At 45.5% G+C, this 15,264-nt stretch overlaps 1 protein-coding gene across 13 annotated transcripts in view; it reads left to right on the forward strand.

Moving 5' to 3' along the window:
• The window catches only part of LOC139227881 (zona pellucida sperm-binding protein 3 receptor-like), a 265,290-nt gene that overhangs the window by 94,697 nt on the left and 155,329 nt on the right, over positions 1 to 15,264 (forward strand). For 10 of the 13 annotated variants that reach the window (XM_070858981.1, XM_070858986.1, XM_070858982.1 and 7 more), the window contains 2 exons: positions 1,031 to 1,182; positions 3,036 to 3,131. Coding sequence is in view for 3 of the 13 variants with exons in the window: in XM_070858979.1 (XP_070715080.1) it covers positions 10,723 to 10,743 (21 nt within the window). In the remaining 10 variants the exon portion in view is untranslated. Of the gene's footprint in view, positions 1 to 1,030; positions 1,183 to 3,035; positions 3,132 to 9,572; positions 10,744 to 15,264 lie in introns of those variants that run through there. The other 3 variants (XM_070858979.1, XM_070858977.1, XM_070858980.1) reach the window with 1 other exon arrangement.

The following is a 15,264-nucleotide window of genomic DNA, read 5'->3' on the forward strand; positions in this document are numbered from 1 at the left end:
CAAATGGTCCCTGCATGCTCTGTCCAAGTGCACAAAAGAAAAACATTTCCATTGCGGCCATAATTTCATATTTGCAAAGATGCACTTTGGCACTTCTCCAGATACGAGAAAACAAAACATATTCTTAATTTTTGCCCAGATGTGAGACTGCATTCACTCATTCTCTCACCACTGTCTTTAGAGAGTGGTCTTTTGCTCCAGAACGAGTCACCATCCATTGCTGCACCTTGTATAACAGTACTTTCAAGGTGCCCTCGGTGAAGAGGACAGTTTTGCTCACAGTGCTCCTTGTGACCTCGTATCCTCTCACAGATAATGGTATGTTGCCGAGTCAGCAGTAGCTCTCTTTTAAGATCTTATGACTCCCAGCCAATAATGCTGCTGGCCTGCCTCCCTGTACCTGTTTTTTCATGTCTGGGAGCCTGTTCTAATGAAGGGTTAGAGGCTTGCATGCCAAAATTTGGAAAGGTAAGCCCTCTTTGTGCCTCAGTCATAGGCGAGTGCAGCCATGATTTTTACTGATCTCAAAAAAAAAAATCAGCTTCGATCTACCCTGTTTTTTGAAAGTATGAAAGCCAGTCTTCTACATCAGTAGTATTGCTGCAATATGTCAGTCGTGGCTGTGTCTGAGTCAGAAGGTTGTGAGTTTTAAGTCCCACTCCAGAGACTCGAGCACACAATGGCACTGTTTCAAAGAAGAGCAGGGGAGTTTCCCCCGGTGCTGTCGACAATATCCCTCAACCAACATAACTATAACAGTTTATCCAGTCATTTTGATATTGTTGTTTGTGGGACCTTGCTATGTGCAGAATTGGCTGCCGCGTTTCCTACAACAGTGACTGCAATTTTTTTTTTACATAGAATACATAGACCAGAAACAGTCCATTCGGCCTAACTAGTCTGTCCTGGTGTTTATACAAGTCAAAAGTATTTCATTAGTTGTAAAGTACCTTGGGACAAAGGCACTATATGAATGAAAGTTCTTTCATGCATGCCAGAGCTTATTTTTCCTCTTGTGTTCACTTGGCAGATGATGGCAACGCCTCAGTGACACAGCAGGCTAGGAGTGACCAAACCTCCTCCATGTACTCATCTGGTCAATTTCAACGAGAATTTCCCTTTGTCCTAGAACCCTGGAAGGAGAAGGTATCACTGGAGGAACATCTGTAAGAAGGAGTGCAGGTACAGGGTAACCTTCACATTAAATATATCAGACTGTAAACACTTGGGATTCTCCTTCCCCAACACAATTAGCACCTTCACTTTTCTGATACTGCATCAGAAATGGTAACTAGATCATCATCATCATAGGCGGTCTCTCAAATGAGGATAACTTGCTTCCACACCAAAAGGGATGAGTTTGCAGATGTTAAAATGAAGGACCTGATATTCCTGTCCTGAACTCCAGGGGTGGAAGATGCCCATGCGTGGATTTTTTTTTTAACGTCTGGTGACCGTTGCGCATCAGCCACCACACTGGCTTGACGGAGCTAGGCCTTCATCCAGTAGCAAGGATTAACCAGGATGACTGGAGACCTGCTCTGCTGCACGGACCTAGTGCATACACATATCGCAATGTGGGATGGCCCTTGCTGCCCCTGGGCCCTCTGCTCTTCTGGGCCCTGTACCCTCCACACCAAACATTCGACGAATCATGGCCACGTCCTCTCTCACCGCTCCTCCGCCCTGATCATTTGCCGCACCCCAGCCACGATTTCTCGCCGCTCATCCACCTCGACCTTCCCGATCCTCTGCTGTACCTGGGCCCCGCCGATGTTCCTGCCCACGCTCCAAATGGCGACCTGGGTTTTGATGCAGTATATGGTGGTTCTGTGGGTGATGGGTACATGTTGACCCGCCCAGACAACAGGATGGCTTGTCTCTTGCAAGCAACCAGTAGAAAACAAAATCAATGTCACCTCACAGGAATGTTGTCCTCAATTTTTGGACAACACCTGGCAACCATCAGCTCTATTAAAGGACCATGCCTTTCCTGTAAGCTATAGGCCAACAATCAGTATTGCCCCCATGACATTTAAACAATCAGTGTTGCAATCACGCTGAAGAATGTGTCAATGGCATTCTGGCAGTTGCACTTTGTCCACATCAGCCACAGCCCCAAGTTTCTTTTCATTCTGTTCATTGATCGCTTGCATGCTAATGCTTCTCTTGATTTATGATCTGTCATATGCTCAATAATATCACTATTTATTTAGGATTCCTTCTCCTGGGGTGCACTTCAAGATGTCCCCAGAATAATCCACAAGGTGGAATTGCCACATTAAGGGCTAGAAATTCAGTATCGCCCACTTTTAAGACGGTGACACTGCCGGGGTGCTACCTTTAGCACCGGGCGATGTCTACCGCCTCAAAGTGGAATATTCAGTTGCATCGCCCCCAAGAGTGGGGCGCTAAGGGAAGCATTGCACGATCTTCTTGGGGCGCTAAAGGCCCATTGCGGGGCTTCTCAACTTGAGGCACTAGGATACCGGCATCTCGCGCCTAAAGAGGAGGTGAGGTCGGCCTTGCAAAACCTGCAAAAAAAAAAAAAAAAAAAATGGAAGGGAGGCTACCAACAGCCTTCCACAGGTAAGAGAGGTAAGTAATTGTTAAAAATTTGACTTTTAACACTTTCCTCAACCTCTTCTTTCCGTGTGATATCGCCCCAGTATCCTCTGTGCACCGTCTGCTTCCTCCTGTCGGGAGTAGCGCCACGTGCTATGGCAGGCGAAAGCAGTCAATTTTCGGAAATTTGTCATAAAGGGGCTGTAGCACACTCATGTCACCAGTGGGTGGTGCTAGAGTGCACACCGCTAAATGACCGTGCCGCCATGAAGCTTGCGCCATGCTGTCATAGCGCGGCGCTCGAGCGGTCGGTGTTTAGCGGCCCCTTAGCACCTCTCTCTGGTGCTAATGGTGGTGCTAAACAACTGAATTTCTCCCCCCGAAGCCTAAAAATATTGCTCAGTGAACAAACTGATTTTAGCATGGGCCTCATTGGGTGTCTCTGCCTAATTGGTTGGTTGTGTTTTCAGCCAAGGTTGAAAAGGTTGACTCGAATCTACTAGGATCCATCCAGCTAGCCTATCATCTCCCTGGAACGGATTCTAATTGTTGTAGTGTCACAGGAGGTAAGGACATGGTAGAATTCTTCATTAAGATGGAGTGTGACAATTAATTCAGAGACTAGGGTCCTAAATTTAAAGAAAGGTAACTTCGATGGTATGAGACGTGAATTGGCTAGGATAGACTGGCGAATGATACTTAAAGGGCTGACAGTGAATAGGCAATGGCAGACATTTAAAGATCACATGGATGAACTTCAACAATTGTACATCCCTGTCTGGCGTTAAAATAAAACGGGGAAGATGGCTCAACCGTGGCTAACAAGGGAAATTAGGGATAGTATTAAATTCAAGGAAGAGGCATATAAATTGGCCAGAAAAAGCAGCAAACCTGAGGACTGGGAGAAATTTAGAATTCAGCAGAGGAGGACAAAGGGTTTAATTAGGAGGGGGAAAAATAGAGTATGAGAGTAAGCTTGCAGGGAACATAAAAACTGACTGCAAAAGCTTCTATAGATATGTGACGAGAAAAAGATTAGTGAAGACAAATGTAGGTCCCTTGCAGTCAGAATCAGGTGAATTTATAATGGGGAACAAAGAAATGGCAGACCAATTGAACAAATACTTTAATTCTGTCTTCACCTAAGGGAAGACACAAATAACCTTCCGGAAATACTAGGGGACCGAAGGTCTAACGAGAAGGAGGAAATGAAGGAAATCCTTATTAGTCAGGAAATTGTGTTGGGGAAATTGATGGGATTGAAGGCTGATAAATCCCCAGGGCCTGATAGTCTGCATCCCAGAGTACTTAAGGAAGTGGCCCAAGAAATAGTGGTTATTTTCCAACCTTCTATAAGACTCTGGATCAGTTCCTATGGATTGGAGGGTAGCTAATGTAACCCCACTTTTTAAAAAAGGAGGGAGAGAGCAAACAGGGAATTATAGACATTGGTAATGGGGAAAATGTTAGAATCAATAATTAAAGATGTAATAGCAGCGGATTTGAAAAGCAGTGACAGGATCGGTCCAAGTCAACATGGATTTATGAAAGGGAAATCATGCTTGACAAATCTCTGGAATTTTTTGAGGATGTAACTAGTAGTGTGGACAAGGGAGAACCAGTGGATGTGGTGTATTTGGACTTTCAAAACGCTTTTGACAAGGTCCCACACAAGAGATTAATGTGCAAAATTAAAGCACATGGTATTGGGGGTAATGTATTGACGTGGATAGAGAACTGGTTGGCAGATAGGAAGCAAAGAGTAGGAATAAACTGGTCCTTTTCAGGATGGCAGGCAGTGACTAATGGTGCACCACAAGGTTCAGTGCTGGGACCCCAGATATTTACAATATACATTAATGATTTAGACGAAGGAATTGAATGTAATATCTCCAAGTTTGCAAATGACACTAAGCTGGGTGGCAGTGTGAGCTGTGAGGAGGATGCTAAGAGGCTGCAGGGTGACTTGGACAGGTTAGGTGAGTGGGCAAATGCATGGCAGATTCAGTATAATGTAGATAAATGTGAGGTTATCCACTTTGGTGACAAACAGGAAGGCAGAATATTTTCTGAATGGTGACAGATTAGGAAGAGGGGTGGTGCAACGAGACCTGGGTGTCATGGTACATCAGTCATTGAAAGTTAGCATGCAGGTACAGTAGGCGGTGAAGAAAGCAAATGGCATGTTGGCCTTCATAGCGAGAGGATTTGAGTAAAGGAGCAGGGAAGTCCTACTGCAGTTGTACAGAGCCTTTGTGAGGCTACACCTTGAATATTGTGTACAGTTTTGGTCTCCTAATCTGAGGAAGGACATTCTTGCTATTGGAGGAGTGCAGCAAAGGTTCACCAGACTGATTCCCGGGATGGCAGGACTGACATATGAAGAAAGACTGGATCGACTAGGCTTATATTCACTGGAATTTAGAATGAGGGGGGATCTCATAGAAACATATAACATTTTGACGGGATTGGACAGGTTAGATGCAGGAAGAACGTTCCTGATGTTGGGGAAGTCCAGAACCAGGGATCACAGTCTAAGGATAAGCGGTAAGCCATTTAGGACTGAGATGAGGAGAAACCTCTTCACTCAGAGAATTGTGAACCTGTGGACTTCTCTACCACAAAGTTGTTGAGGCCAGTTCGTTGGATATATTCAAAATGGAGTTAGATGTGGCCTTTACGGCTAAAAGGATCAAGGGAGAGAAAGCAGGAATGGTGTACTGAAGTTGACTGACCAGCCATGATTATATTGAATGGTGGTGCAGGCTCGAAGGACCGAATGGCCTACTCCTGCACCTATTTTCTATGTTTCTATACAGCTCCCACAATACATGACATAAATGTGGAGGATGCTGAAGTTGGCATCGTACAGTATAAATGCAGTAACAAGTAATAACCTGTTAAAGCTTGACTTGATGGAGCTTGAGTGGGCAGGTATGTACTGATACCCTGCACTCTTGGGGGAAACTCAGTATCAAAGAAACCTTGATGCCTGTATCAGTATTGCTTTGGCTCAGTGCACATTACAAGGTGCACGCCTGAGCAGCGTTTCTGACATTTCGGATGTTTCGGTAGATCAAGGGATGGCTCATTTCCATCAATTCCAGTTTTAAAAGTCGTTGAAGCATAATGTTCACGCCATTGTCAATTTAAGAACCACCAGCAGAGCTGAATTCCCAATGAATCCCCTTCGACTCAGTGACCACCTATGTAGGTAACTGCAGACATACCCTGTCCTGCCGTCATGGACAGGTAGTTGTCCCTGAGGCAGTAGACACGTTCACATTGATGCTTATTTACCGAGACTGTGAGGGTTGCATGCTGTCAGCATTATTTTACAGTTCTCTGCCTTTTACCCCTCTGCATTTAAACTATTGTCTACTCTGTAATGTAAGAGGCTTATAGGAGAATCTACAGCATTTAATGCACATTAATTACATGGAACTGTAAGCTGTCTGCGTTTTAAATAAATTATTAGTGGGGGGATATACATAAGTTAGATCTTGTAAGTAAAGTAACCTAGATTTCTAAAGCATGGCCACTCCTGTGTACACTGATACCATGGTTAATTTTGACCTGTGGTAGGGTGTCTTGTATCCCTACCTTGGTGGGTCGTGTCCTCTTTGAAGAACGTTGGGATGGAATTCTGTTTTCTAATTGGGGAGCCAGACTGCGCACATAGCTGTGTTTGCTTTATTTTTAAATACTTTTGGTATCATTGAGCAAGCAGCTGAATTCTGAATGCCATACTGCCAAATAGAATCATTAGTTAATGCAACCCAATTCTTTGTTTAATGGAAAGGTCATATTTTAAATGAATGTGAATTTTAAGGATTTATTTTTTTCCTAAAATATCTGGCAATAAATGGAAGATTTAATTTGTTTTAGTACTCATAATCTATGGCAAAGAAAAGTTGACCACTCAGAATCTGTAAGGTTTAATGGTGAAAACGATAGAGTAATACGTCATATAATGAAGTATCTCCATAGATTGCAGAATGGGGTTTTTACCAGCCAGATGTGCAAAATTGGACAAAGGTGATATTTCTAATTCAGAATGAATCTGCCAAACTCTCATTCCTTTTCTTTTTGTATCTTGAAGAGAAACTGCACGTTATCCTGGAATCTACAAGGAAGGTGGATACATTTTCTTCTGGAAGCTGGTTTCAAATGGTGTCTTAGATTGTGTCAGTGCTGATTCTAGCACCATTTGAAATCAGTGTTCTAGGAGGAAGAATAGCGACAAAGCAGATCATCTGATGACATCTAAACTCACCCAAGGAGGCCATGGGATTTGGTGGGATTAATTTCTCCACTACCAATCATCTCTTTAAATCCCTCTCCGTCCTCTCCTCCAACAACCAGTGTCATATCATAGGCGGTCCCTCAAATCAAGGATGACTTGCTTCCACGTCAAAAAGTTCATGGGTGTTTCAATGAAGGACCTAAAAATTCCAGATCCCGAACTAAATCTTGAAGGGTGGAAGATGCCTGTCCGTGGTTTTTTTTTAAACATGTGACCATTGCACACCAACCACCACACGGGCTTGACAGAGCTAGGTCTTGGTCCAGTGGCAAGGATTAACGGAGACCAGCTCTGCTGCACGGACCTAGCTTGCACACATCGCAGTGTGGGCTGGCCCGTGCTATCCCTGGGCCATCGCCTCTCCAGGGCCCCGATCATGTCCCTCTACAATCTCTCGCCGCTCCTTCGCCCCGACCTCGCTGCTCCTGCTGTACCTGCCCACACTTCAATCACTGACCTGGATCTTGGTGACGTCCCTCTTCACTGCCGTTGCTCTCCTGATCCAGCATGTGCTGCTCCATGGAGTGGTACGCCGCCATGCTGCTCCTTCCGCTCCCGGCCTGCCCCGATGGTGCTCGCAGGCCGGGGGCCGCTTAGCCCGTGAAAGGAGCTCATGAATATCTTTATCTCTAAGATTGAGACCATCTGTTCAGCCGTCTATGCTGCATCTGCCCTTTTCCTTGCCCACCAAGACAAACCTTTCCTATGGTCCTGTCCCTGAGCCTGTATCTTTCTCTAGTTGCTCTCTTATCTCCCCTAATGCACTATCTGAACTCATGAGAACCAACCTCCTGCTCTCTTGACCCCATTCCCACTAAACTGGTGATAATCCAACTTCCTTTCCTGGCCCCCATGCTAGCTGACATTGCAAAATAGTTCCCTTCGGGTATTATTCCCCTTCCTTTCATAACTCAACAGCTTTTGACATGGTCGACCACACTATCTACCTCCAATATCTTTCTTCCATCACTCAGCTGAGTGGGACTTCCCTCACTCATACCTATCCAATCATAGCCAGAGCATCTGCAGCAGTGGCTTCTCTTCCTGCTCCCTGTAAAGTTACTTAGAGTCCCCCAAGGCTATATCCTTTGGCCATATCATCAAAAAACATGGGGTCAGGTACACATGTTCACTATAGACACCTAGCTGCACCTCTCAATCACTTCTCTCAACCCTTCTACCGCCAGTCCTGGATGAGCCAGAAATTTGCTCCAGTTAAACATTGGAAAATCAAAGCCATTGTCTTTGACCTCCGCCACAAATTCCATATGCTCACCACCATTTCCATCTCCCTCCCCAACCACTGTCTCGGATTGAACCAGACTGTTGGCAACCTCGTCATCATAATTGACTCAGAGCTGAACTTTCAGCCCCTCCTCTCCATCACAAAGACCACCTACTTCCACCTCCATAACATTGCCCATCTCTGCCTCAGCCCGTCTGTTGCTGAAACCCTCATCCACGATTTTGTCACCACTAGACCCGACTACTTCAGTGCTCTCCTGGCACCGATGCCTGTATCCTATCCTGCTCATCCATCAGCCCTGTGCTTGCTGACTTACATTGGATCCTAGTCCCCCAATGTTCCAAATTTAAAATCCTTTTCCTTCTGTTTAAATCTATTCATGGCTCGCCTCTTCCTAACTCCATAATCTTCTCCTTACAACTCTCCAAGAATGTTGCGTTCCTTGAACTCTGGCTTCCGGTGCATCCCACACTCCCTTTGCTCCACTATTGGCAGCTGTGTAGTCAGCCATCTGGGCACTATGCTCTGGAATTTCCTCCCTAAATTTCACTGTCTCTCCTCCTTGTAAGACGCTCCTTTTAAAGGCCATCTCTTTGACAACTCTCTTAGTCTCCCATCCTAATATCTCCTTCTTTGGCTCGGCATCAATTGCGTCTGCTTCTGCTTTTGTGAAGCGCCTTGGGATGTTTTTATATGTTAAAGGAGCTCTATACATCGTTGTTGCTTTGGTATAAGCATTGTCTATTACGCAATGATATATTATTCAACAGTATTGTACAATTAATGGTCGTTGGTGTTTTGATTCGTGGAAACTGTTGAGCATGATTTGCATAAAATCTGAGTTATGACCCTTTACCCAAGGTGACTGATTTCTTCTGGTGTTCAGAGTCTTCAATTTCTAGCACCATTTGAAATCGGTTACAATGCAGAGGGAAAGACACCAATAGTAGTACAGTACCATCAGCTAAGAAACCCACCCAGGACTGAATGGTGTGATCACACATGAAGGACATTATTTCGAATATAGATTGATATTTTGGGGGTGGGGTGCACCATCAATGTGTAATCTTTATTTTTTCATTGTCCAAATAATGGCAACTGAAGCAATAACTCACACGTTAAATTATTTGTAACAAAGCCATACATCAACACCATGATGATTGCCACTTAAGATGAATTGTTCCAATGATCAATTTAAAAAGCTACAATATACATTTTCCAATATAGTCTTATTTTGAAACTAAATTGACAATTTACCGGTGTTGGATAGTTTACTTATTGACAGCGAGTAACGATTTAAATGATAACTGTGTTCGGAATTGAATAATTCCTTGAGCTGTGATAACCAATAATATTTATTACATTTGACCATTTTCTTAAACGAGTTTTCATATACACTTAATTCGCTAATGCTTTATGTAATTACATTATAGCTAAAGAATATAGTTGTACGAATTAAAGAGTTATGGCAATGTTTTTTTTTGTGTATGTTTTGCCCAAATGTAATGTTTTTTTTTTCCTTCTGCTTTTTATGTTCTCCTCACCTCACGTTATCATTCCCAGGTCAGGAGGACAGGGAATAGTCTGTGACTTTGCCTCCTCCCCGTGCACTCCATTTCTCCTAATGGTACTCCCAGAAGGTGAATTTGAAGTGGTCGGGAGTGTTGAGTACAAACTTGCATCTCCCTGTGACGCAGCAGTTCGAAGCACCAGTGAGCTGCACCGACACAGTACTTTGTTCAATAAAATCCAGCAGAAAGGATTGGGTTTAGGCTTAACCAGCCTTAGCTTGGCTCAGTTGGTTGCAATCTCATCTGAGTCAAAAGGTTGTGAGTTCAAGGCCCTTTTACAGACCTGTAGGCTGGTGCTTCATTGTTGTATTAATGGATTTCTGCATTGTTGACGACACCTGTCTGCCTGGTCAAGTGGATGCAAATTATCCCAGCGCACTATTTGGAAAGAGCGGGGAATTCTTCTGGTGTCTCGGCCAGCGTTTATCCCTCAATCAACAAAACCAAAAAGTAGATTATCTGGTCATTTATTGCTTTTGCTGCTTGAGATCCTGCTGTGTGCACATTAGCTGCCGCATTTGCCTACATAACAGTGACTGCACTTCAAAAGTCATCTATTGGTTGTAAAGTAATCGGAAATGCCGTGAGGATGCGAGCTGCTGTCTGAATGCAGATTCTTTCTAATGGCATCATCCTATCCCTCCTGCATTTTTCACGTAAATGCAAGGTGCAGGGTGATGGATGGAGATCAAGACATCGCTGTTCTAGTCACAATAAGTAACTGCTCTGGGCAGTTCTGCTGGAGATCAGATAGTCTGGACTAGGGTAAGAGTGTGGACATTACTTAAGAGGAGGGGTATAACTTCTGAATAATTAAATTTGTAAAAAAAAATTGATGAACGCATAAAGTTAAAATGTTAAACTGAGTTAAGATGCTTTGCAGATATCTACCACATGGTGGCACCATCTGCTCACCATATTCTTTTGTGTCATTGATATTGTGTGACCGTTGTTTCTGTTTTATGAACAGCTCGTAATTCTAAATATTTTACGAACACTCCATATTCTTGACCTCTATGGAGCTATAGTTCAAAATGATGCTGTACAATTGGACGGTATGTTTAACTAACTAAATTTATTGAGTTGCAAGTACTACTTTTATTGTGTATGGCTTCCTCGCTACCCCACACCCCACTGCCGAACCCGCATCAAGAGACGTGCATTCACCAACATTTACTCTTTCTGTCTCCTGGTATTATTCACACTGGATACATTTGCTTTTGGTTCTGGGGATTATACTATAGAGGATTTCTGACTCCCACGTCACCATCGGGATCTGCCAATTTTGCTCTTTTTTTTCTGTCTCCCAGTTTTAAGAATGATCATTGCTTCTAGCATCACAACTGATGGGAAGCCTGACCCTGCACCTTTTTTAATGTTTTTTCTAGCAAGGATAAATATAGCTGTGCCTTTTGTGAATTGCTGGTGCTCTTAACTTTTCTATAAAAAGCAATGAATTCCTTTTTCATGGAAGCATGATGTAAGCTGACTTGAATCTGCTATTAGCTTAAGGAACCTTTTGTAGCCCTTAAGGTGCAAATTATGTTTTTCATGGTCACAAGATCGTTTTATTCAACAAGAGTTTTAGAAAAACATGACTCTGCTCTCTTGCAATGAGCAAGATTAAACAATCCATGGAGCGTTTAGTACCCAAGAGACACCACAGAAATATATATTGCTTTTTATTACAGGCTCAGTAAGCACAGAATAGCAGGCACGTAATCCGTTGGAAATTTGGTCACACCTCTTGTACCATTAACCCGGGCAGAGAGGTAAATTTTGCGCTGGGAAATAGTGTACGTCTCTGGCTGCAAAATTCACCAGCTGGGCCCTGAGTGTGGAGCGGAGCACTAAGGGAGGCGTTCCACGCATTTTAGGGCTCGAGGCCGCCTGAGCAAATCCCAAGGTAAACAGTCAGCCTCGGAGCGCCCTAAGAGTGGCTTTAGTGGAAAATAAAAATCTGGAAAAAAAAAAAGCTCCTAAAACATTCCCAATACTTTCCTGACGCCACACCCACATGAATCACAAAAATAAAAAACAATTACACTTACCTCAGGTGGACATTCCTTCCCTCGCTACGGCCGATGCAGCTCGGACTGCCAGCTTTCACAGGCGGTCCCACTAGGGCGCGCTGCGGGGAGCTATAGATTGGGCGGGTTTCAAATTTCGAGCCGGTCTCGGAACCAGGGGTGTTGCACACTGGCTCGCCGCTCCCGGCCGGTACTGTTCCGCTCCCATAAACCTGGCACCGAATGTCCCGGTGGGGCACTGGAAACTAGCCGCCCTCCCGGAAATGCTTTCTGCTGCCATTACCGCCTCTTTCGGGTGAAAACCGGCAACAACAAACTGAAAATCCACCCCTTAATATAATAAATTTAAATATGTCACGCCATGTTATTTTTCCCTCCACAAAAGTAGTCTCCACATAATCAGCACTGGTTTAAACACAAACCCACAAAAATAAGCAGCATGGTAACTTTGTGGACCATGACTGCCACAACCTTTTGAGTTGGGGGTGGGGGCTGGGGTGGAAGAGTTTTGTAGATACCCACCTGTCATGTTTGTCACCTTCACATAACTAACCTTTATGTAACTACACTGTATACACCTGAGAAATGCACACCTTGACCACAGGGGGTGAACTTGTGGGAGACACTCCTCACCTGGTATATCTCCAGGTATATAAAGGGAGGTCTCACGCAGGGTCAGCACTTCTTGGTCCTGTGAATAAAGGTACAGGTCATAGAGTAACCTTGTCTCCAGTATGTGCCTCGTGTTGATTTGCTGTAGTGTGTAAGGACACAACATTTGGCGACGAGAAACTGGAATCAATGACTCAAGCGAATGGCCACAGAGGAATTGTACTCTGTTGGTGAGGACTGGGATTATTTTGTTGAGAGGCTCCAGCAGAGTTTTGTCATGAAGGACTAGCTGGGAGTGGCAGCGGCTGACAAGCGGAGGGTGCATCTACTGACCAGCTGTGGACCTAAGACGTACGCGCACCTGAGAAGCCGGCGGACAAGACCTTTGAGCACCTCAAACCGCCACGTAGTATACACATGGCCCGACACCGATTCTATACGCACCGACATCGGGAAGGGCAGAGCATACCGGACTTCATTGCGGACCTTCAGCGCTTGGCCAGCCTCTAAGTTCACAGACATCGGCAGGGGGGAGATGTTACGGGATTTCTTCACTGAGGGCATTGGTCATGCCAGGATTTTTAGGAAGCTAATTGAGACCAAGGACTTGACCTTGGAAGCAGCGGCGTTGATGGCTCAAACCTTCATGGCGGGGAAGGAGGAAACCAAGATCATATACGCGCGCAACTCTGTTCCCAACGTGGCGATGGAGCAGGGGGTTAACATGGTAAACGCAACTCAGAACCCCGCAGGCAGGCAAGGGCAATTCGACACCAACCAGGCAGTAACAGACTCTAGGGTGGGTCCTCAACTGAGACAATGGCAGGTCGAACAGACATTTACACCATCACAAGGGACAATACGTCCCAGGATGGGACCATTGAAACCCACGAACAGAGTGCTCAAGAGTAATCAAAGAGACAATCAGAGAGGAATGCCTGGTAATAGCTCTTTTGTTCACAACACTCTCAGCTCATGCTGGAGGTGCAGGGGCAAACATGCTGCGAAAACCTGCCGGTTTCAACAATTCAATCTGCAGAAATTGTAACTTGAGTGGACATTTAGCCAGGATGTGCAGGAAGCCCGCAGCAAGGCTGGTTTACGAAGTGGATGAACCACAAGAGGGGTCTGCAAGGCAGGGGTATGCCTGGGACACAGCAATGGATGTTGAAGTTCAGCGGGTTCAGGTGGCAAACATCGACAGCTCATACACAAGAATGCCACTTATGATGATGAGAGTACTGTTAAACGGCATCCCGGTACGCATGGAGCTGGACACAGGAGCCAGCCAGTCACTTATGAGTGTCCAACAATTCGAGAAACTGTGGCCACTCAGAGCTAGCAGATCCAAACTTGAACGCATTGACACGCAATTACGGACGTACACCAAAGAGATCATCCCAGTGCAATGTTGGTGGTCACACATAATAGATCTCAGAACCGACTGCCACTCTGGATTGTCCCGGGAAATGGTCCCGTGCTTTTGGGGAGGAACTGGCTAGCCAAGATGAACATGAAATGGGGGGGATGTGCACGTCATTTCATCTGTGGAGCGAAGTTCATGCTCACAGCTCCTACAAAAGTTTGGGTCATTATTTCAACTTGGCGTCGAGACTTTCAAAGGCACCAAAGTAGTGACACGCATCACCCCGGACGCCACACCAGTGCACCACAAAGCCAGAGCTGTGCTGTATGTGATGCGGGAGAAGATTGAGAGTGATTTGGACAGGTTGCTAAGAGAGGGCATAATTTCGCCCGTTAAATTCAGCGACTGGGCAAGCCCCATCGTCGCTGTTCTAAAAATGGATGGCTCGGTCAGGATCTGTGGTGACTACAAGGCCACCATCAACCGAGTGTCCCTTCAGGACCAATACCCGCTTCCGAGAGCAGAGGATCTTTTTTGCCACGCTGGCAGGCGGCAAGCTGTTCACCAAGTTGGACCTCACTTTGGCCTATGTGACCCAGGAACTCGCTGAAGAATCCAAACTACTGACCGCTATCACCACGCACAAGGGGCTGTTTGTCTACAACAGGTGTCCGTTTGGCATTCGTTCAGCAGCCACCATCTTTCAGAGGAACATGGAAAGCTTGCTCAAATCTATTCCCGGAACAATCGTATTTCAGGACGACATCCTTATCACGGGTCGAGACACCAAGGAACACCTCTGCAACTTGGAGATGCTACGCCAACTGGACCGGGTAGGCCTGCGCCTAAAGAAGGCCAAGTGTGTGTTTTTGGCCCCAGAGGTCAAGCTTTTGGGCAGGAGGGTTGCTGCAGACGGGATCCGGCCTACTGAATCCAAAAGAAGGTGATCCGTCGTGCGCCCAGGCCTGACAACACATCGGAGTTGCGTTCATTTCTGGGACTATTGAACTATTTTGGGAACTTTCTGCCGAACTTAAGTACACTGTTGGAGACGCTAGACGTGCTGCTGTGTAAGGGTTGCGATTGGTTTTGGGGGGGCTGTCAGGAATGGGCTTTCAATTGGGCACGGAACCTGCTTTGTTCTAATAAATTACTGACCCTGTACGACCCCTGTAAGAAATTGGTTTTGACGTGATGCATCATACTATGGGGTTGGGTGCGTGTTGCGAGTAACGATGAGGGCCAACTCCAACTGGTGGCTTATGCCTCCATGTCGCTCTCCCAAGCAGAAAGGGGGTATGGGATTGTTGAAAAGGAGGCACTGGCATGTGTCTACGGGGTGAAAAAGATGCACCAGTACCTTTTTGGCAGAAGGTTCAAGTTAGAAACGGACCACAAGCCGTTAACATCCCTGTTGTCCGACAGCAAAGCTGTCAATGCCAATGCGTCCGCTCGCATACAGCGATGGGCTCTTGCACTGGCTGCGTATGACTACACCATACGGCACCGGCCAGGCACCAAAAATTGCGCTGAGGGGGCAGCGGAGCAAAGCGTGGAGATGGTCATGG

Source organism: Pristiophorus japonicus, chromosome 17 (assembly GCF_044704955.1).
Source record: "Pristiophorus japonicus isolate sPriJap1 chromosome 17, sPriJap1.hap1, whole genome shotgun sequence".
NCBI classification, from domain to species: Eukaryota; Metazoa; Chordata; class Chondrichthyes; family Pristiophoridae; genus Pristiophorus; species Pristiophorus japonicus.